Below are 23907 nucleotides of genomic sequence, written 5' to 3'. Positions count from 1 at the left end.
ACTAAGCTTTTAAAATAGCATGTCTGATGCTAAGACCAAATTTGTAGTATACAGTCACTGCTTTATAATCTCTGGTTGTTTTACAGTTACCACCTACATGTCAAAAATCAATTGCATTATTAGGTTCTGTCTGAACGTTTATGCTGATGGCTGAAATAAGATTTTTAAAAAGTAAAAATGATTAATTTTATGGTTTTCTGAATCAAAACAATTTTAATCAGCAGCTGTTACTTAAAACAATTAGGTTTCATTACCAGGTGAATTTGATGTCACAAACTAATGAAATTTATTACATCAAAATATTCCCTAAAGTAGTAAAGAAAAAAAAATCTAAATCTGAATAATTTTATTTGCTGTATACTATAGATTACATGTATTAGGAATTTTTCATTAAGCTGAAAACCTGCCTTGTCCTTATTTTGTCAAAACCTCATGGCTTAATATATTAAAATGACAGTATTGTCAGTACTTATAATTGTGTTTTAGGTGTATTTAAACTAATTAATTATTATAAATTCATTGCTGTACATTTGAAAATTAAGTAGATACCGTTCATATTGGAATTTAATAGAAGCATACAGTTGGGTTTAGGATTTTGGGTGTATTTTCTGACACTGTTTAAATGACATTTAGACTTTGTGTACTCCTTCAGCGAGTTGTTCTACAGGAAGCATCATTTCTTTCAGTTGCTTACATGATCAGTCTGTGAAGTTGGATAAAGGTACACTGAATGCAGTTGATCTGTAGGCCATCCGGTTCATTGTTTTGGCTCTGAGTGAGTGTGCGGACGTGAGGACTGACTCAACCTCACTTCTTAAGAGCAGAGTCTGGATAATGGATCGTGAGAATTTGATCAGCTCAAAGGCTTTGGCAAGCTAATATATCCTTTTCACATACCATTTGCTCTAGGGATTAATCCAGAAGGATGTTTCCTTTAGAGTAAAGATTTGCATACATTCAGTTGTCGCAACAGGGTAAAAATAACAACATATTCCAATTAACGACCATCTATAATTAGCTACATAGAGGATGTTTGTCTTGGATTGCTTTTACAGACACTATGGTGTAACAATTAAACCACCAAATCCATGTGCGGATCTTCCCCACAATGTTGACTCGTTATTTTTGGATGTCCTTGTTTGCTGAAGCATTACAATGACCCTTCACTGGAACTAAGAGCCCCAAACCTGTTCCAGCATGACAATGCCCATTTATTTAAATTGAGGTGCATTGAGGTATGGTTTTGCCAGTGTTGGCATTGAAGGACTCCAGTACAGAGCCCTGGACTTATCCCCACTTAACACCTTAATGTTGCATTAACTGGAGGACCAACTGCATGCCTCAGACTTTCTTCAACATCAGTGCCCAACCTTGCTGATGCTCCTGTGGCTGAATGGGCAAATCTCAACAGAAATGTCACAAAATCAAATGGAAACTAGTGCCCTTCTTTAAAAAAAAGATCAAAGATCAAATTATATTGTATTATTTTGGCAGTATACTTGATTTAAGATATCTACATAATAATGTAGAATAAGATTATATGAATAATGTGCAATAATGTGCAAATAAATAACTCCAATAATATATAAAGATGTGCAGATAAAAAAATAAAAAAATCTTCAAGTGCAAATTCATTTTTCCAGTATGCATTCTTACAACTAAAACTGGCCAATGTATCCACCTTAAATTTATAAAAACAATTTGTACTAACTATGCAGTCAAATAAAATTTTTTATGAAAAGTGAAGTGTTTGTGTCTGTGTGTGTGTGTGTGTGTGTGTGTGTGTGTGTGTGTGTGTGTGTGTGTGTGTGTGTGGTGTGCGTGAGTCTCCCAACTAGATTTTCTTCCAGATGACGATGGCACATCACCTCTTTAACATCCTTCCCCTGTTTGTTTATGTAGATGATATGCAATGAGATGTTAATAATATATACCTCTTATCTACGGTAATGTTTTTGGAAAAAATATTATTGCACATAGTCCCCCATGGTACAGTGCCAGTACCATGACAGGGAGGCACAGTGATCCCATAGGAAGGGCAATGTTAAGATGGTTTAAGAGAGCCTTCCTTTCCCGCTCACAGAGGTATTGTCCTGGTGACAGACAGACTGCCGACACCTCACCCCGCTCAGGAAGTTTGTCTCCATGGCCAAGAAATGGGAGGAAGGGCATAAACAGATGACACACAGCCTGATCTCTAAGGCTGTATAAAAAATTATTGGAATGCCAGGAATATGATGCATAAACTTTTTTGGAAGTGAAATAAACAATTTAGCATTTCTCAATCTGCATTCATTGCAGAAGAAATGTATTGTGTTTGTGTCTTTTTTGTTTGTTTAATTTCTGTAGACTGTGTACAATCTTGATGTAAATGTTGATTTAACATTTAATATAAGTTAATGGTCTTAAGAAAAATTTAAAGAGAAATGATTACATTAAGATGTTATATATAAATATATAAATCTTTATTGATGCCTGGTATATATATATATGAAAATCTCAGTGCATACAATATACCTTGTAAATGAACACATATGAGTAAAAAAAAATACAAACATTATTTTATAATAGATATATGTCTAGAAAATTGCATATCTACCAATGAATACAGGTAAGTAAGAACAATGTATAGGTAACAAATAGGAGTAACAGTTCTCTCCTTCCTGACAACAGTCTTGGGTACAAAGCCACACATTTCTTATTTGTCTGCTGTTACAGAATATTTAATACTGATATTAACTGCAATTGCTTCTGCTATAATTTATGATGACCATACATGTTTAAAGACCAGCCTGTTAAAAATTATATTACTTGTTAATCTTTTAGCCTGCCCTGCAAGCTTTAGTCAGATTATAGCACAAGCATGGATCAATGGTACTCCCATTTAAATAAAACAGGTTAATAATTGGAAATATTTAAGAAATTTAATATTTAACTATTATGTATACAGTCTAAATAAAAGTTATTAGATAATAAAATGTGAACAATCATCAGAGGGATGCAGGGCAGAAGAAGCCTTTTGTATAATGGATTAGTGTATCATATATATTTATACTTGCATGCCATATCAATAAAGAGATGGTTTACCTAATTTTATTGCATTTATTTTATGTTATTATAAAAGCAATTAGAACATTCGAGTTTTACTTGATTCAGTAAATTGCACCCAAAACCATTCTAATTGGGGTTAATAAAAGTACATGCAATACGCATTGTGCCTTACAGAGTTCACATCACATTTACTTTCAATATGAAATGTTCTGTTATGCTAAAATCAATGAAATGGAAAATATTGATGTTGGTATTAATAGTGTAAAACTAATCAATTTAGTGCAATAGTATAAATAATTATGTGGATGCAGGTTAAAAAAAGTAATGTGCATACAAAACTGTGATATCTGAACAAATTTGGTGTGAATGAAGGGCAGAAAGACATTAATTACACTTTAAAATTTAGTTTAAAGTATCAGGTAATAAAACTCCTATTTGTGTCCATTGATAATTGTTTCTTCAAACAAAGCTCATAAAAAGTAAAATAAAATACTTTCCAGTTTCTGTCAATGAAACTTTTTTAAATGTGTAAAGTAATGAAAAGGTCGCTGTTAATTTCTTGGGTTATACAAAATGTTATATGTTGTGCTTTTGGTGTTCACAGTAGATAACAGAAATACCTGAGGAGACCTTGTATCACAGTGGTATGGCGTGACACGTTTTAACAGCTTTTTTTTAGGAGACAACATTTACTGTATGTTTTACTGTATACTGGAGATCATACAGAAGTTTGCCAAGGTGTACAAAACACTGCAGTGCTCGAGCTACTGACCAATATACATGTCAAAATGAAAACAGTGAACAAAGTCTCCAGATAAAAAAGCTTCCTAAAAGCTCAAAAAGATAAATAGAAAGTGTAATAGTCCAGGGCTTAAGAAGGCGGTCCTAATGGCTCTGGGGTAGCAGCAGGAAACTCAGACAGGTGGTGTGGAATAGCGGACAACATAATTGTAGTCTGGTGGAGGGCTATGACATTCCAGCTCTGGATCCAGTGAGTTATCTTCCAGACTGAAGTCTAGTGAAGGGATGGGTGGTGGGTATTTCTCATTCTCCCCCTCTGACAAAACAGACTCTTTACTCTTTGTCTTCATCCTAAAGCAAAATAAAAGATATAAACCATTTTAAAACACTCTGAATGTATTCAATCTCAATATTATATCTGATTTCGAATAAAAACAGTCGCTGCAATAACTTGCAACAATGCTTTATTGCTCTTAAAAATTTATTGCAATTGAATAGCCCATTTGTTTGTATGCGGTCTGAAGAGCACTAGGTCAGATAGCTTGGAGTAAATCAATGAGCGTGTCATGTTTTTTGTCTGTGGGTTTTTGACGAAAACATACATACAAAATGGAGTGCCATACTTTCAGGGGTCTGTAGGTTCTAAGACTTTCTAAAGCACATACAACATTATGATCCATTGCCTTCAAAGCACATGTGTGCATTGAATGGCAGAAACCCAAGTGGAATTCATGCACACAATGCTGACTGGGACAAGAAGAAGTAGTAAAGCTTTAGAAGGTCAAAGGTAGCAGTGATCGAGTGGTCTCTCAGCAGGAGCACCTCTCTGCAATGTATAGATCATTCTCTGCATGCCTTAAGTGGGTCTTTTTTACCCAGTGGAGAGGCCATGGCAACACGGGCAAGGTTTCTTCTAGCAGATTGTGTGCTACAGTCAGCTTTTATGTGGTGGAGAGCATTGATAAGAGGGGCAATGTAAATAGTTTGAAGGGATGAGCAGCAAGATAAACAGGTGTGAAAAGTAGAAATGGAAATAGGTGTTCTCAATGAAAACACATTTTATTGTTTACATAAGAATATATATAAAAAAAAGAAAAAGATAATCCCATTTTGGATATCAACATGGGTGGCCTTTAAAGGTAGAATGAAAAGCTAAATTGGTTTATTGTAAGGTCATATTAATTTACCTATATTACTTTGAACAGTAAAGTATCTTTCCACTACAAATTGTAATACAAAAGTCACTAATTCAAATTTGTTATTAATCATACCCTGGTCAAGCACATGTCAGTTTTTCATTGTATAAAAATACCTGTATAAGCAGTGACAGTGACTGGTCACTGGAACATATTTAGTACACAGTCTAACTTGAACAATTCTTTTTTTTTTCAGGGTAAAGAGTCGGTCTGACCATTTCTACAAAAAGAGTCATAAGCAGAAAGGCACATTCTAAGATGGCCTTGGATCCATAGTCAACAACCAGATAATCTCTTATTTTACTAAGCAGAAATTGCTCTATTGTGCTCTAGTGGCTAAGATGTTAAATCTTACCTGATACAAGATTAAAGATTTTTAATTTGTTACACACAAAATGTTTTAAAAACAAACTTGGAATTAAATCAGAACAGCAAAAAAGTGTGGGGTAATTATGTAATTTTATTCAAGGAATTTGTTTTCTTGCATTGTTCAAGATACTAGGGAAATGTTTGGAACCCTATCTAGCTCTGACAAAAGCCATTATGGGCTCTCACTGTGGTGTGATTTGTGTGTGCAGCACTCCAGGCCATTTTCATGATCTCCTAAACACTGTCTATAGAGTAATAAGTGCCACTTGCCAAGAACAGAAATGCTGACGGGAACATGGCATCACATTTGAAAAGAAAAAAAATCCTGGTGTTCTTTACTGACCTGAACAGGTCTAGTCTGCTTGCATATTTTCCTGTATAGTAAGTGAGAAACCCAGTGTCATGCAGCCAGAGCAGACAAAGACATTAGTCGCGAGGCCCCATAGCCAACATTAACAAGCCACACTTCCAGCCCTGCTTTTGTTGTGTAGCCGTTTGGTTTGTCACCTTGAGCAATATTCCTCCACTGTGCCATTGTAAGACTCACTCACCAAGTCACCTCTTAAAAAGAGAGAGGCAGTGACCGGAGTCGACATAAAGCAGGAGAACCACAAAAAACTGTATGACAATTCTTGCATCTACATTCCCGTTCAGTGAGAGGGTTACCAGGGGGATGCATCTTTCTGTAGTGTTTGATGCTGTAAGTGACAGTGTTTTAACAATGTTATTAAGTCTGCACTTACGCCAGAGCCATGATAGTTAAGGGTTGAACCAAGGATTCCAAATGCTTCAGCTTCTTCAGATCATCAGAAGACAGACCCATGCCACTGTCTGAATGCTCTCCCTGCAAATGACAATATGAGAAAATGCATGCACTGCAATAAGTAATGACTTTATAAAAAAAAAAAAAACATCTGTTTCAGTAAATACAGTGGTTTTGCTCTCTGAGTAGCACTGCATTGTAAATGTGCACTTTTTATTATTATTTTAGGAAACCACATGTTTTTATGAAGATATTGTGGATCTTGTGTGTGGGGGTGTGGTGTGAGAACAAACTCCCTACCTCATGCATATCATTTGTTCCACTCTCTATTGTTACTTCATCAAAGGTTTTGATGCTGCCTGGACGAATCTTGATGTTCCTAAGCGAGGGGAAAAGTTCAATAACAGGTTAGTTTTGACTATGTTGTGTCAATACAATCTTTTTCCATTGTTTGTGCAAAAGCAAAAAATAATAAATATGGCAATAACATTTTCCTTCAATGGTTCTTTTGAACTGTGATTCTGCACAGTCATTGTTTTTTGAACCCATCTATTCTTCTTGCATAAGAAACACATACTGAATTTCACATTATTGAAAGTCTTAGAACTTCATATACACATTCTTTACTCAAACATTTTAAAATGATCAAAATCTTAATTCAAACATGTTACATTTTTAAAGATAAAAATATTTCAATAAATAAAACAAACGTCTAAATACATTAAATAGAGTGTTTTATGGCTCCATGAGCGCAATAAATGTCTTGAAAAAAATACATTTACACAATTATTTTTCTTAGAATGTCAGAGTTATCAGATAGCTGCTTAATTCAGCTTTTGGGGTAGCTGTAACGACTGAATTTCAACACCCTTTTTAATAAACACACTTAGCAAACTTAAGAAAATACAACAGTTGAACAAATATTTTCTTTAGCACACATAAATTCTGAGAGTGCATTTGTGGCTAAGGAGGAAATTCCATAAGGGGCCCATAGGGCAATGAGCCTGTGACTCTCAATGTTGTACCTGCCTTATCAGGAGCTATGAGTGCTCTGTTTGTTCTTAGCCATAATGAACTATTTTAAACCAGGTAACTGTGGATATTTTTAATTAAGGAGGAGTTTTAAAGAAGCCAGAATTTATTACAAAAAAATAAATAAATAAAATATATGCACAAAATATGTACAAACTTTATACATGTTCAAAAAATATCTTTTTTTCTACATCATATACTTACCATGAGCTTCCTGAGTCTCTGAGAGAGACAGGTCTAAGAGACATGTCCTCTGCAGGGTCTACGTTTGACGGATCTGCTTTTGTCAGTAGTGCTGTGTTGATAGGAATGTAATGTTTCCCCTCCTGTCAGAAGTAAAAAGTTAAAACATTTTTACTGAGGCCCCTTAATAGCAATGACATCACCGTGCCTTTGCTATCACAATACTATGTAATTCAAAGTTTCGAGAAATCTGAACCTCAACATGCTGTATATGAACCATGGGAAAATTGCACATGCAGAGGAACTAGCTGAGACAAAAGAAAACATCACACTAAATAAATCCTAGTCACAGTGTGTGAATTTATTTAATCAATGAGGTGCTGATTTGTATGTAAAAGTGTCCTGCTCTAATCTTTATTGAGATGGAGAGAAAATACAGTTTGATCTGCTTCTACATTACTTTGTAGTTTAATATGGGACAATTGCCTCCATGTCCTTTATCAAAACATTGACAATCTTTGTACATTCTCCACTTTGAACTGTCCCTGCTAATAATTTGTCAGGAAGCAAGTTTCTGAAGTCTTTTCAAAGTGTATACTTTGGCAAAGTTAAGACAAGAATTCAAACTTGTTTTAATCGTCTGAAAACAAAACATTGCTGCAAATGCTTTTATTCATCTTGAAATAATGTACTTTTCCTCCTCTTTCTTTTGCCAAAGGGAAGTGAATATGATTGTTGATTGGAGTTTCCCTCCTCATTTACACTAAGCACTCTCACAGGCAAAACTGCTCGTCATATCCTCATCATACCTAGAACCAATCAAAGTTACTGCTTCCTGAGAGGATACACAGTGACTCATTTGCTGAATCAGTGCCCACATTATTGTTTTTTATGCCATACAGTCAGCTCTTTGCCTATAGGTTTAATAAATTAGTAAGCATGTAGTATAATTGATATCCTCACCTGCTGCACACTCGCTTGAAGTAGGTCTCCAAGTCTTTCCACTAGCTCTGTAAAAGTGGGCCTCTGCTCTGGTTCACCATGCCAGCAATCCAGCATGGTCTGATATCTTTAGGGACCACACACACACAAACACACACACACACACACACACACACACACACACACACACACACACACACACACACGAAAACACAAGAATAAGAATGAGAATAAGATTAGGAAGAATAGCAACAAATGATCTAAGAAATATGATCAGAAGCATACTGAGCATACTGCCTGAATCAGTGCATACATTTAATACATATAGCTATAAATCATTTTGTCAACACATTAGTATGGAGGAGGTCATCATAAATGTAGTCACACAGTGTTCTGTGCACAGCAGCCATAAATCTCTTTCCCTTTGCGGCCACTAACGCAATCTTGAGTTACCACCTCCCCAACACTACAGACTATCTGACCTGACCTCTACGTTTCTGCCAGCTCATTTGCCTTTATCCTATTATAGCTTGTCATTAATAATTTCTGGTGTCATATGAGCAGTTAATTCTGCTGCTTTCAGCACAAACATTAGAGGTGAGAGGTGCCTTTTTTGTCTTTGAAGCGCTGTCAGCACCTCTCTCCATGTGGTACAGCTCTATATATCGGAGTGCCGGTGCTACTCAGTTATAAAATAATTTAGGTGTGAAATGAGTGGAAACAAGAAATGATTGTGCCTAATCCTTACAAATTGTGGTTCGGCACTAGGATGCTATTTAAATACGGTTCACTCTCCGTTATCTTTACTTTAGCATACTGATAAGGGCTAATCTATTGTTAAGACAAGCTATTATCATTACTATGTATTATTATAAGCAGATGTTTCAGAACTTCTTCTGTCCTATTCTGCTTTGACCTACTACATAATGAATTGCTAATATAACACGGATGAAGATTCCTGACTAACAGATACTTGGAATAGCAGCTTTCTATTCCTGTTCTATTGACATGCTACATGTTTTATGACAGAAACAATTAAGAAATTTCATCACAGATGGTGTAATAAGGCTTGTATCTTTTTGTAACTATGGTGGACATAAATTACAGATTCTAGATATAAAAGAACTAGTTTCTTCTTGCAGTTTTTTTAAAGTGACTTGTGGGCTGAGATCTTAATTCTTGACAGAATAAATCAACCTGAACAAAAGTCTGGAAGGTCACATTCTTGCTCAGTCTGTGGAGCAACAATACTTATTTATTGGCAAAATATATTATTTATCTATGTTTATCATGCACATCATGAGCAAATTTAGACAAGGGTCACGATCCTGACTGACCCCTACATTTGAGATTAATATCTTAAGTGTCCCGAGAAATGGAAAGGCAGACATGTTGGAGCACTCTTTTTTCTAACAGAAGACAGAGATGATGATAAATACTATATTTAACTTTATCTGCTAACTTTTAGAGTATACAAGTGTAGCCTGACAAAATTTATGAGAGCCTGGGATCCTCAATTGTAATGCCTAGACCACATTTCGCAAGTTTGCTTCTTAAATAACCATTCCACCTTGACTATATGTGTATTTGCCTTGAATTGGCATAAGTGGTGAGACATGAGACCTGTTTAGATGAAAAAATCATAGTGTATATATTACACTGCGTTTAACCTTTCAAAACCAACAAAAAAAGAGGAATTTGACACAATTGAATAGCTAGTAGATTGCATAGGCTCTTATTTAAAAAAAAAGAGTTATTGTAGCAAGATTTAGATTAGGAATAGGAACTAACACTCTAAAGACTGAACATTAGCTTGAAGCTTCAAAGTGAGGCCACTAGATGCACAAGAGGCACAAGCCTCATCAATAGGCTCTGCCAATCTGAGGTTTCTTTTATAGGATGTTGTAAAACGGGTGTCAAGCCACCCTATATCTAGCTATATCAAGAACAAAGAGGCATATGTCTGTTTCGATTAAATAAATATATGCATAGATTTTTATTACATTTACTGAATAATCATAGCATCACAAAATCTGGCTTTTTTTCTTTTCAAAGTTCTTGAAAATATTAGTTTCTTTACGTAAGCACACAGGATGATAAACTGTTCAACAGCATTCCTCTGAAAAAAACGTTGTATCTTAAAATAGAGTAAAGATGTTAAATAATAGGAAGTTCTGCCAAATGACATCATCAAATGTGATCTTTTTCTTCATATATATATATATATATATATATATATATATATATATATATATATATATATATATATACATAAATGTTTTTTTTTTTAATATTTATTTCACAGTGTTGAAGAAGCTGAGATTTTCATTTTGAGTGACGAGGATAGACAGGATTAGAAACAAGTTTATTAGAGGGACAGCGCATGTAGGAGGGAGATTAAGATGTTTTGGACGTGTGCAGAGGAGGGACATGTGGAATATAGGTAGAAGAGAAGCAGAGAATGGAGCTGCCGGGAAAAGGAGGAAAGAGGAAGGAGGAAAAGAGGAAAAGAGGAAGGCCAAGGAGGAGGTTTATTGAATTGGTGAGGGAAGACATGCAGGTAGTTCATTTTAAAAAGAGGCAGATGTAGAGGACAGGGTTGTATAGAGACAGATATTCTGCTGTGGTGACCCCTAATGGCAGCAGCCAAAAGAACAAGAAGTAGAACAAGAAAAAGAAGAACAAGAAGTAAAAAAATATTAATTTCAGAATCATTCTTACATTTCAGAGGAAGCATACTCAGGTGGTCGCATTCTGGTTCCTTCTTTCAAACGGCAACAGAATTCCTCATCAATTTGTACACCAGGATAAGGAGAGGCTCCTGCAGAAAAGAATGGGAATGGTGACAGTTATTAAGCAATTTCCTGATGCAAAATGATGATGAAATAATCATAAACAGAGGGATAAGAAGCCCTTAAGACTGGAGAATAAATTAAGCTAAAATCATAAGTGAAACGATCTGAACTAGAAATACGTGTCTTTTCAGTATGCTTTTTGTAAAAAAGGACAAACCATTGGTTTATAAAAGAATAATTGAGTTGTCTAGTATAAATACATTCAGACAAAACCTGCATAAAATAGTAACCCACAAAAGTGAGGGTTGCAACTGAATACGAAAATGACAGGGCTTATGAAACAATATTTTTCTGTACTTACTCGAAATATTTTGCATAATATTCAATAACAATAAATGGAATGAAAAAAGGTTAATCCTAGGACGTAATGTGATTAATTCAAAATCTACTCTAAAACAACAACCCATTACTAATAGACACAAACTACATCCAAATAACATAGGTTAGAAATCCACCACACAAAGATAAAACCACAAAACCACAAACCCAAGACAGTCCAATATATATGTATGCATGAGAGTGTATTTTGGGACTGATGAAAACATTTGTTCTTCAAACATGATTAAGTTCCAAAAAATTGCTTCAGTTGGCAAAGTTGGGAAACAAAAACACACAAACACACACACACACACACACACACACACACACACACACACACACACACACACACACACACAAACAAACAAACCAAATGTACAGTATAACTAAATTCATTATTTTAACGAATAATGACATTTAATGTGTTTTAAAGTGTTAGTGTTTAACATGTAACACATTAGTTGTGCATATAGTTTATGACTTGTTTTAAAAAGAAAATGAAAGTCAGTTGGCCTCTTAACATATATTATTTTCTTAAAGGTTGCAGTGCTTTTATTGTCAGTGCAAACATTTACAGTGAACATTTACTTTTTTTTTCATTTACTTTCATTAGCAGCTGGGGAGAAAAATCCAGTGTAATTGTAAGTTTATTTATTTTTTTTTTTACATAAAAGTCGATATTTGCTCAAGTACAAATAAATTCCTTTTTTAAAGATGACCCAACAAACATATTTTATTGATAATAATATTTTGATAGCTCTGGACAAAGTCATGTTGTCCACTATGTGCCTTTGACCAAGGATATGAAGAAACACAACAAATGGTAGAATACTTGCAGTGAAAATGAAGCTGCCCGTTATACTGTACTGGAAAAATGGCAAAAAAAAAAAACGGATATTCAAACGGCCATATTCCTTGAACTGTATTGTGGAACTGAAAGTGCATACAACAGCAATGGTATTCCAGTAACACCAAAATATTAACTTTGTCTGGCTAACTATGTCTGGCAATAAGCCATGGAACAAAACACAATAAGGGTGTAGATACTTTTGCATATCTTACACATTTTTACATCTTAATTTGTTTCTCATCTATAGTGATCAAATATAATTCATATAAGGGTCATATGTTTATTTCAATTCACATGTGCAATTACAGAGTTTGTACACTGGGTGTTGTTAGTAAAGTTGACTGTGACCTATACCCTCCAGGGGCGGGAGTGATACTTACCCAGAGAGAAGATCTCCCACATTAGCACTCCAAAGGACCAAACATCACTCTGTGTAGTATAGATCTTGTCAAATATGGCTTCTGGTGCCATCCACTTAAGAGGAAGTCTGGCCTGTAGAAATATTAGGAAGATTAACCCAAGTTTTTAAACAGACTCCTAATTCACCTGTGTCAACTGTAGCCGTACATGTTTAGCAGACAAGCACACTGTAAAACAGTGGGAGCCTGCTTGAATACAAAATCAGCACGACATAGTGACCGCACTCGACACCAGGCAAAACATCCTCTGAACAAAATAATATTGTCAGTGGCTAAAAATAATTGTGCACATGCCAGGGACTCTTGGCATTAACTAAAATCACTGTATATTTCCAAGCTCAGGCTGTTATTATAATTGTCCATCATGTTAAGTGCTTTTTGATTATTTTAGTTAAAGGTGATCTGAACTTACATCTCCTTTACGAACGTAGTCTGGGTCTTTATACACGTCTCTGGCTAGTCCAAAATCACATATCTTAACAACGTTGTTTTCAGACAAAAGGATGTTCCGGGCTGCCAAATCACGGTGAATACACTGGAAGAAAAAGAAGTCCAATGCTTGACTTATGTTTCAAATTTAAACATGCCAACCTTGAAGAGAGAAACTGTCTTGATTAGAGATGCCTATATTTCATCTTTTATCTACCATGCGGTCACTGGAAACACATGGAAGAAAGGTGTGATAATGTAAAGCAGGTGATGTGGTTGTGCAGAACGTAAGACGTAACCACAGTAACAAGAGGAGCTCCACAGTTCCTTTGAACCAAATCTGATCTTCATATTACATTTGTGTTTGTGTGAGCAAATCTCTCTATATTTATGTGTGTGGTAAAGGGCATTCAAATGTTAAAATTAAAAAAAAACTGATACAACTTCAAAATAACAGAACATATGCATATTTTTTAATGATAAAAATGAGAACTAACAAGAAAAAACAGAAATTAAGCTTTGAACCAAAACCTGACAAGGATTAGGAGACAGTAATAAAAACAATTTAATTAAGGACTTACTTTTCGTGAAGCCAAAAACTCCATGCCTTTGGCTACTTGAAAGCTGTAGCAAATTAAGTCCTCTAGTGTCAACACTCTCTTATACATGTCTTCAGTCTCTGTGTGAAATAGTAAAACAATATCAGCAACAAATAAAAAAAAAAAACCATTTCCAACCATTGTAGATCCTAAGACATAAAGACTTCCCAAAGCCTTCTCTACCCACTGATAATATGCAGAAGATAAACATTTCCTGCTAAGCTTGTATGTTTGTCTTGAACTTTGAGTTGTTTTCCTCAGATGCTTCCTTATGTTGTAAATATATCTAAAAGATCTTATTTTTAGAACTTGTTTGAAATAGCTTGTCAGTGAACCTTGGGGGTGACGGTGGTGTTTCTTTGGGAAACGGAGTAGGGGTTGGGAGGGTGTTTTGTTGGAATGGGGTGACCCTTCCTCTCTTCTACCTGGATAAACAGTTTATCAATACCAAAAATAACAGGCAAGCTAAGCTATGCCAGAAACACATTAGCTTGCGTCTAAGGCAGGAAATGAAAAAAAACAAGCTTTATGTACAGCAGGCGACAGTGAGTCGTGATAAATATAAATTGCATTTATGCATCCCAGAGGAAGCATCCTATCAACCTGAAATAACCAAAGGAGGATTTGGAGTACACAGGGTGGGGTGGAGGTAAGAATTGTAAGACTGTAGGAGAGGAAGGAAGACATTTAGCCACTACCTTCCTCTTCTTCTTCTGAGTCGCAGTAGCTCTTATCTTCAATAAAGCCTGAACTGGCTGAGCTTCCCGTGCTAGCCACACTCTCCAGTCGCCGCTTCAGGAGTTCACTTAGTTCACACCCTGAACTAGGCAGTAGTGCTTTGCCATCCTGAGACTTATCAAAGAAATATACATTAGTAATCATATTGAACAGTATTGTCATAGTGTTATACATACAGCAAATCTTATACTTACTTTATAAACCACAAAGTCTCCCCTCTTGCTCCGCAAGTAATTAGAAAGGTTGCCATACTTGCAGTACTCCACAATAATCATCAATGGGCCTGAAACAAGCAGAAAACAGTGTATAATTAAAGTGTATATAACTTGCTCAAATAAACATTTCAAATTTAAACCTGAGCACAAGTCCCTGCATTCTTACCTCCTTGCTTAGTGCAGGCTCCCAGTAGATTGACAACATTGAGATGGTGGCCAATATGAATAAGTATCTTCAGTTCAGACATAAGAGCTCTGCATTCACTGTTTGTAGCTCCTCCTAGTATACAGGACAAGAGCATATAGTTGAAGGAAATCAGTGAAATATTCCTTGGCCAATACAGTTCTTTTTGGTTTCTGGTTCAGTGTAACAGCTGTTATAGGACGATGATCTGTGTTTTAACCTTTGACAGATTTGTCTGAATGGAGTTTCATACATGTGAATAATAATCTGTAGATCTATTATCTAAAGACCTTTAAAGTTTAATGTTTGTGTTTGTGCAATAAATACAATGACCTATAACAAATTTTAAACACCCAAAATGATAGCTCAAGATATCTTCTTCTAAAAAAGATAACACATATTGCATAATACATACCTAAATCAACATCTGGCTGAATGATCAATATGTATGTCCATGCAAGCAAGATTTATAGAAAGAAATAACTATAACTGTTGACAGAATTGCACATATTATCAGGGTCAGAAATGCTACTCAAGAAAATGAATCTGGTGATCATTAAAGGTCAAAGGACCAGACCATGTTAGAGGCCACAAAGCTATGCTTCTTAACTTGTGTTTTCTATGGCGTAACACCATCAAAATGTCAAAGATTTCCATCAAAAGGAATTTTAGCTGTGCTATTTCTGAAGTTAATTAGACAATAATAAAAACGAGGACATGTCTGTCCTCTACATCATCCTTATCGGATTTGTTGTAAGGATGAAATGTAATCACAAAGAAGATCAGAAAGATATTTCACAAAATAATTAAGTGCAGCATTCTGGAAACTGAATACATAGGAATACATAGGAACTTTAAGAAAGTGCACTGCTTCTCATTAGAAAATAACCCAGGGTGCATGAAATATCCTCTGGCTAGATACTCACACCCAATGATTAATGCTTAAGGAAAAATATGCATCAGATTTATCATCACACAACTCCACTGGTAAAGCACACACAGCTTTCCAAAACAATTTTAACCAATGATGTAGTTTCATTTAATATTATAACTATTGTTGTAGGTTCTTTCTTAATGTACATGCTTAATAATTTGTTTACAAAATTATTTGTCAAATCAGTACTGCTAGTGGTGTGGTCGGTTATGTAACCTCACTGAGGATACGCATATAAGCAGCAAGACAATACCCCCCAAACAAAAAAACTAAAAAATGTGTCCATAAATCCAACATGGGAATGTGGGAATATTACAAAACATCTGTTCAAGGTTAGGTAATAAAAGTGTACATGAACAGTTGCACATGCATCACAATTAGACATGGCATTTTTTCATTTGTGTCATATCTGCACATAATCAATCTTATCAAATGGGTCCTCAGATGCAAACTCTATATACAAACCCGCCAACTGATAATTAACTCTGCATCTATCTTTTGATGTGAAAGGTTTTGGGCAAAAGAAAAACCATTCAGCTGTGATGAGTTTTTGCTTTAAATGTAAATCTAATTCAAAGAACAAATATCTGGAGACATGGCTTTTCCCAGTATGGTGCATAAATTAAATGAAAAGAGAATACAAGAAACAAAAAATTTCATACATCTGATCTTGGCATCTCATAATAGAGATTGTTCAAATTTAAATGTTAAGGACCAAATCAATGATTTGTCATTATCTTACCTTTCAGCATTTTAACAGCAACGGTTTTACACGTGGAGAGCTTGTCTATGCCAAATGCAGAGGCCTCTACAACTTTTCCAAACGCACCATGGCCCAGTGTTTTACCTATAGAACACAGAGAGAGAAAGAGATAAAGTAAGTTTGTTGGTTTACTTTGTCCTACCTTGAGGATCATAAATCAGGCTGCTTTCCCTGTCAGTAAAGATATGGGCCTGTAATTAAAACAATCTGGCGAGCTTGGGACCACTTCTGTAGCTCTCCACAGGGAATTTATGGGGTACTCAGGAACGTACAACAAACACGGGTCACTGAAGTAATAATGATACAACCCTTTTATCCGATAAGCCAAACCTTATGCATGGATGACAGAAATGTCCATGCTGAGAATTTATTCAGTGTTGAGATCATTAAGATTGACTAACTTGTTTTTTTGTGGTTTCTGTAGGTGTTTTTACGCTAAAACCATTGCATTAATAAAACTCACCCAGTCGAAGACGGTCTCTAGGGAACTCCCATTTGCTGCTGTCATAGGGTAAATGATCCCACTGTTCATTAAGAGGCATCTGTTCAGGATCCATGATGATGGACAGGTAGCCTGTCTTCAGATCTGCTGAACTTGGCTTAACAGATGAATAGTTTTTTAGGGTTTAACTGAATAATTATCATAAAGAGTACTGAATACAAATTCAATTTGGTTATTTAAGCATTTCTGCTGAAGAGGTACTATTATGAGTTGTTATATGAGACAACAATAATATAAAACCACTTACACAGTAAAAAGAAAAAAGAAAAGAAAAAAAATGCACATTAAGTGTTTTCTGTTCCAGGAAACATACAGATTTGCAGAATGCATCTATTCTTAGAAATGTTTAAAAAATTTATGATAATTAAGGCATAGCAGTGGTTTTCTAACTCTTTAATACCGTTACCTTTCTTAGTTTGCGGATGAAGAGAATGAGCATGATCCAAAGAAAGGTGGCTGCAGCTCCCGTGCACACAAGGATGATCACCTCAATATTCGGCTTGCCTTCATCACCTGAAGTTAGACAATATCACATACCAATGGTTACGCTGCAGTTTAGACAGTTTTACCTGAGGCACTTTGTGACTTTGTTTACTTTGTTGTTGTTATTTCATTTTGTATACATTTTGGATATGCAAGCACATGGCATTGTTCTGGAGGCAGACATCCTAAATTAAAGGAATATAGATTTTTTTTTCATAATAATTAAATGAATAATTAAAAGAAATTCAACAGCCAGCGTATTGCCTAAGCCATTTGGAAATTTTAAAACAAACAATAAAGCAATTAAAGCATATTCCCTGCTCTATTTTGCTTTTAATCAGCTTAATGCAGGCACACACAAATATCTCAAATTCATTCACTTGGTTCCACCAGACAGCTCTTACCATTAAGAAAACCGAAGAGAATGTTAGTGACTTCCTGTGGAATCATTTGAATGGAGACACTAGGAGTAGAAGCTATGTTATGCCATACTGAACACCATTACTTGTCATTTGTCTTCTGTTAGAGTGTTTCAAGTTTCAAACCCTTTGCTACTTTAAGAAGCCGTTGTGCCAGTCATTAGTGAAGCTCCTTGCTGATAGCACAGAGGTCAACTCCCAAGTGAGGGACCCTCTCTGCAACCCCTATCATAAAAAATGCCCTGGAATTTGTATGGCATTCCCAGAAACTTCAGACTCTTTCTCATGGGATAGTTTAAATATTGATGTTTAACTAAAGTGTTTTATCCCAGTCACAAAAATACATGGGAGTGTAGAGAGAAGCTCAGTATAGATTTTAATGTCAGGACAGAAATAGTAAAAATAACTTGCAACTTTTCACTGACATTCTTGAAATACCATGTTTATTTTGCAAGACATTCTAAGAAGAAGTAGCTAAATATCAGTAGATTTGGTACTCACCCGATACAGTTATGACCGCACTAGAGGCTGCCACACCTTCAGCATTACTGGCCTGACACTCATACATGCCCTCATCCTCTTTCTTCACCCTCTGTATGATCAAGACCCCACTGTCATTCAGAGTAATTCCTGCAGACATTTTCAAGTTACTTTATGATTAATGCAGTTTAATGCAGTTCACATTTCTGTATGCCCATTTTTATTAACATTATAAATAAATAAATATAAAATAATTAAATTAAAATGATAACCTTTGACACAACAAACATATATTTTTAACATGCTTTCTTTACTCAAATATAAAAAGAAAATTGAATAAACTCTGGTGAAAAATAATTTGTAATCATTAACATTTGTTTTACTTATATTCATTGGCAATCAATATTTAAAGATAATGACAGCCCTAATATACATGTATATATATATTTTGAAAATAAATGTGTCTAAATTATTAAATATTGAAATACTGATAAACTTGAACAGCAGTTCACCTGGTCCTTCTGTGATGGGAATTTTGTCCTTGTACCATGTAATTAATGGAGGTGGCACACCATGGGCCAGACATGCCAGGGTCAGAGTGCTGCTACTGTTCACTTCCTGACTTGTCAAGTTCTGTATCAACAAGGGTACTCTTCTCTCTGTACAAATAGCAAGACAGTAAACAAACTGCATATGACAGATTAAACTTTTTGTAGAGTTTGTAGCATGCATGCCATATTCAAAATTTTAAAGCTACTTTGTACTTGTGACAGAATTAGTCTTATATCAGAAATCATAGGATGAAGAAATGATAAACATGAAGGAATGATAAACAGATGATAAATATGCTCATGGCTTGATAAGCAACTCACCATAAATGATTAACTTAGATGTTGTATTGACTTCTTTTTTGGTGTTGATGTTGACTGCTTTGCATATGTAATCATTTGTATGGTTTCTAGACACATTTATCAGTCTGAGTGAAAGAGAGACAGAATAAGGACTGATCTCGATCGAGCGGTCAGACTGAACCAGGCGATTCTGTGAATCAAACCATTTCAGGCTATCATAGAGAAACCTTGTGCCACGGCACATCAGAGTGACATCATCTCCTTCAGAGGCTGTCAAGGGTATGACCTCAAAAGACGGGAGCTGATCTGGAACACAACGAAAAAAAAATGGAACTGGTATCATGCTAAAGGACTTTTATTTTGGCAAGGTGATTTGGAGGGATTTGGCATGCAGTGTAAGTGAATGTGCAACAGAGTGCGGAAAAAAAAAAAGTTGAATTGTTTTTGAAAACATGTTTTTGCCACGCCGTAATCACTGTGCTGCAGAGAGTGTTAACTTGCTCCCAGCTGCAGGTAAAAGACAGGAGTTGACCTGGTTTTTTTTTGGTTGTGTGGATACCAGAAATGTGATTTAAAAAAACAAAGTTCGGGTTGTTGCGTCAAAGGTCGTTGAGCAGTTTTGGAGGTTGACCCAAGGGCATTAAAAGTTGTTGGAGTCAAGAGGTTCGCTCAGTGGCTGTGGTTAAATCGTTTTTGCCATTTTTTCTTCAGGAGAGCCCTTCAGTGTTGGCAATATGATCTTTTGATATGATAAACCATTTTCATTGCAAGAAAGCCTTCTATGTGTTCGACACAAGCAGTATGGATGTCTCACTTTAGATTCCTCACTTTAGAACTGGTCAAATAAATTAAGATTTATCAAAGGTTAAGATAAAACTATGAGAAAACTTGTTTGTTTTATGTTAGTTGAAGCAAATAATTTTTCTCCAAATAGGGAAAAATAAATTCTGTAAGTATTTAAAAAATAATGTTATTTGGTAGTTATTTGTTGGACTTACCTTGGCGTAGAGCCATCTTAATTACTCTATCAGGTAAAAGAGGGTGGGAAGATGAAACCAAACTACTGATTTACATACACTTCAGGGAGACAGTGTATGACCATCTATTAACCTGATCCCACATTTCCTATTCTTGTGGTATATTATACTATAGGGTAAGCTGAAGCATATACACGTTGTGTACACTAAGACTCAAAGCACTGGGGTGGGGACCAAAATCCTTAAACCTCCAAAGCTTGTAATATTTCACTACTAAACAACGTCTGATGCAGCATCACATTAAAATGTTATTGAAAATTTTATTTTAAAAACAAAGATTGCCATAGATTTTTCCACTGAATTTTAGATCCTTGATAATAATGTCAATAATATTCACATTACAAATACTATTCTAAAATCAGTAATCAGGCCTGGTCATACTTTGTCCCACGCTACACCACACAAAGCTGTATATATCCATCACGGAATGTCAAATGTGCAGTTATTTCCTGTTTCATCACTACTAATTGGAAGCAGGTTGTTGGCGGAAGGCGGCAGAGATGGCCGACCTGAAGCAGCTACAATAGGAACCAGGCTGAGGCCAGGCCTCGGGGGAGCTGGAACACGCTTGTTTATTCACAGTGCTGGAGAGCGTCTCGAGTTCCGTAAGAGAACACAGCTGTTATTACAATTCGGTCCCCCTCACCAGCATTCCTGTGGTCAGAGTCATCCCCACCTTGGCACAGCACATTCTCCAGGCCATTATATTCTCCTCTGGTTCCCTATAGCCTGCCATTGCTGTCTTTTAATTAGCTAATTTCAGTAACAACTTCAACCTTTTTTTATTTTAGTGTTCTAACTCCATCTGCCTGCTGTTTGGATGTTATAAAATATACTTAATTCTTCTTCATTGTTCTAAGCTAGTGGTCCCAGCTGCTCAATTATGTAGCCTTCCGGTTCAGTTCAAGAACATTTGAATCTGTTTAGCTGTCAACAATAGTGATCTATGCTGACGCAAAATATTTAGAGAAACAAGCTATTCAACCAAAAGCAAACTCCACTCTGCAGAATGTCATATGACAGTGGAAATGTTTTGTTCTCTATTCTGCAATGCTTTACAGTGATGTGGAATCATTGAATGCCCTCTCCCTTCCTTAATTGCAAAATCAAGCGCAAAGATCACATTTCTGAATATGCATAGCTATTCATGTATGTATCAGTAATAATGAAGTGGGTATATTTGTTCTCATAACCATATAATAAACCAGCAGGGATGAGTTTGGAAAAAAAATCTGTTGTTCCCAAAAAGCCACATTACCTCTAGATAAGTCACTTACCATTCACATAGAAATGAGTCGTCATTGTCCTCTCTCCATACTTATTGCTAGCTTTGCAAATGTAGAGTCCGGATACTTTAGCCTCCACAACCAGAGTACTTATTGTCTGTGAATAAAACAGCACCTTTTTGGAACAAATTTGTCTATGAAACTACTATTTCAGTACACTACTTAAATTACTGTATGCAACCACTGGCTCACATGGTGGTGCAATAGGTAGCATTGTTGTCTCACAGCAGGAGCCTAGATTTGATTTTAAACTTGAGTTACTATCTGTTTCTAGAGTTTTACTAAATCAATGAGTCATCACATGCACAGAAGTTGTAAAACCTAAACTATTGCTGGGTTTCATGTCATTTCTAAATTGCCACCATGCATGTGGAAGCAATTTTATTAGAAATAACAGTGAGCTTGTTTGTTTGAAAAAGAGCAGACACAAATACTCCCATAACAAGTACAGCCATCACTTTAAATCTATGCTCAACAAATTTACATGACATATGGGGGAAAAGGTTTTGTAAAAAAGATACCAAACATATTACGTCTGTATTTTTGCCAGTATTATCTGTGTTCATCAAGAACAAAGCAGCAAACTGGATTTCAGGCAAAGCATTTAGGGTTGTTTTCTGCTTTGTAATTTATGTCTGACAAAATACACCTGTTTATAATAGAAATTATGTTGGCTACCAGGTGTAACCTCTCTCATTATAAGGTATAGAATTGCAGCAAAATGCCATGTTTCCATGTTACATGAGCTTACATTTCAAAAATAACCCCAATGATTTAGCTAGGCAATCAGACTAACACCCTGCCATTCTAACTTATTCTAAAAGAGAAACATATCGGTCTGATGTTTAAAGCTGCAGATTTTATATAGTGTGTCAGAAAGGAATTCACTCTCAACAAATTTTACATGTTAATTTTTGCCTTGTTATCAGTAAACACCCCTATAAAGAATTGTCTTTTTGTTTACAAGAACTAGCAAACATCCCACATACACATAAAGCTTACATATAAATTTTGTGTAGTGTACTCTGCCGGATAGTATGACATCTATGTTGTAAGATTTTAGGACATCATTACAATAATTACATTTACAATTGTTTTTAATCCTTTTTTGTAATCAGCATGTGATACATACCTTGTTTCTGCCATTTATCTCCATAGGCTTATTGGACAGATCCTTAATTAAATTACCCGGATATGAAAATCTGTTACTGTCCTTGACAGGTATTGGATTTTTATACAGTTTGCACCTATCAAACATAGAGGAGAGGAATTTCTGATTAGAAAATAATTAGATTTTTTTAAATAAAAATGAGACTTGTTCTTAGCAAGCACTATAATTGACACATTACATGTGTAATTTCTGGCAAACAAAATGTGTGAAATCTGTGTGCAATATGTGGATGATATCTGCTTCACTCAGATACAGTTTGTTCTGTTGACTTTCTGTTTTGACTAATAGAACTTTTAAAACAGGAGTCACAAAAAGGACAAATTGTGAACGAGCAAAAAAATTAGAAGTCCTCTTTCCTCATTAAATTTCAAAAAGGATATGAAGGAAAGAATCCTAGCATTAAAAACATCATCTGTTTAACTAGTGGAGCTTGAGTCTTTATGCCTATTAAGGCCACCATACAATTATCAGTTGTTGTTTTTTTCTTACTGTGATTTACTTTGTGGAAGACAACAAGAAGCAATGCTATATCCTTCTGAGGAAAATAACAATGGGATTATGAGAGTGGAGGCCAAAGAGGAAGTTGTAGCATGACAGGATGGGCTGAGATATGAGTCACCACTTAAAGGAAACACCCCCACACTTTCTGGTTGTATAAGATAAGACTGACTTTAAAACCTCCCTGGCTGAAACATTTGATAACTTTTGCTCATTTCAGACCCAACTGAATTATATAAAACCACACACAGGAGCACTGGTGATCACAATTTCTTAGTTATCATCATTTTAACATGCTGTATTTGAATTCTGTGTCTACTCTGTTTTGTTTTGTTTTTATCTATTTTCCAAACCTTCCAACAATTTATTTCCAACAATGACTATTATTTTGATGGGTGTGCTGATTATACATTTGTTTTTGCTGATAATTACTACATAGTTTGTGTGCATATATACCACCCAGCCTGTTCTGCAGGTTCTCTAACATATTAGGCTTTAAACTGAGAAACACTAGATTGCTGAAAAGATGAGCTCTAGGATTAGCAAGATATCCTCTTGCTCCACAGGGAGAAGGGCTCAGTGTGTATGCTTCTATAGAA

General features: G+C 35.5%; 1 protein-coding gene across 1 annotated transcript in view; it reads right to left on the bottom strand.

Moving 5' to 3' along the window:
* Positions 1-3088: 3088 nt before the first annotated feature.
* The window catches only part of kdrl (kinase insert domain receptor like), a 42591-nt gene continuing 21772 nt past the window's right edge, over positions 3089-23907 (bottom strand). Inside the window, exons 19-38 of the mRNA XM_046849450.1 lie at positions 22772-22886; positions 21631-21736; positions 19338-19622; positions 18978-19124; positions 18487-18615; positions 17490-17596; positions 17045-17180; positions 16561-16665; positions 14867-14980; positions 14680-14768; positions 14446-14599; positions 13730-13827; positions 13132-13254; positions 12681-12792; positions 10999-11098; positions 8299-8404; positions 7357-7478; positions 6421-6499; positions 6101-6201; positions 3089-4143 (exon numbers count right to left, since the gene is read on the bottom strand). Coding sequence (XP_046705406.1) covers positions 3966-4143; positions 6101-6201; positions 6421-6499; positions 7357-7478; positions 8299-8404; positions 10999-11098; positions 12681-12792; positions 13132-13254; positions 13730-13827; positions 14446-14599; positions 14680-14768; positions 14867-14980; positions 16561-16665; positions 17045-17180; positions 17490-17596; positions 18487-18615; positions 18978-19124; positions 19338-19622; positions 21631-21736; positions 22772-22886 — 2506 coding nt within the window. The 3' untranslated portion in view covers positions 3089-3965. The remainder of the gene's footprint in view (positions 4144-6100; positions 6202-6420; positions 6500-7356; positions 7479-8298; positions 8405-10998; positions 11099-12680; positions 12793-13131; positions 13255-13729; positions 13828-14445; positions 14600-14679; positions 14769-14866; positions 14981-16560; positions 16666-17044; positions 17181-17489; positions 17597-18486; positions 18616-18977; positions 19125-19337; positions 19623-21630; positions 21737-22771; positions 22887-23907) is intronic.

Source organism: Silurus meridionalis, chromosome 5 (genome assembly GCF_014805685.1).
Source record: "Silurus meridionalis isolate SWU-2019-XX chromosome 5, ASM1480568v1, whole genome shotgun sequence".
Lineage (NCBI taxonomy): Eukaryota > Metazoa > Chordata > Actinopteri > Siluriformes > Siluridae > Silurus > Silurus meridionalis.
This window is presented reverse-complemented; position numbering and strand designations above follow the sequence as displayed.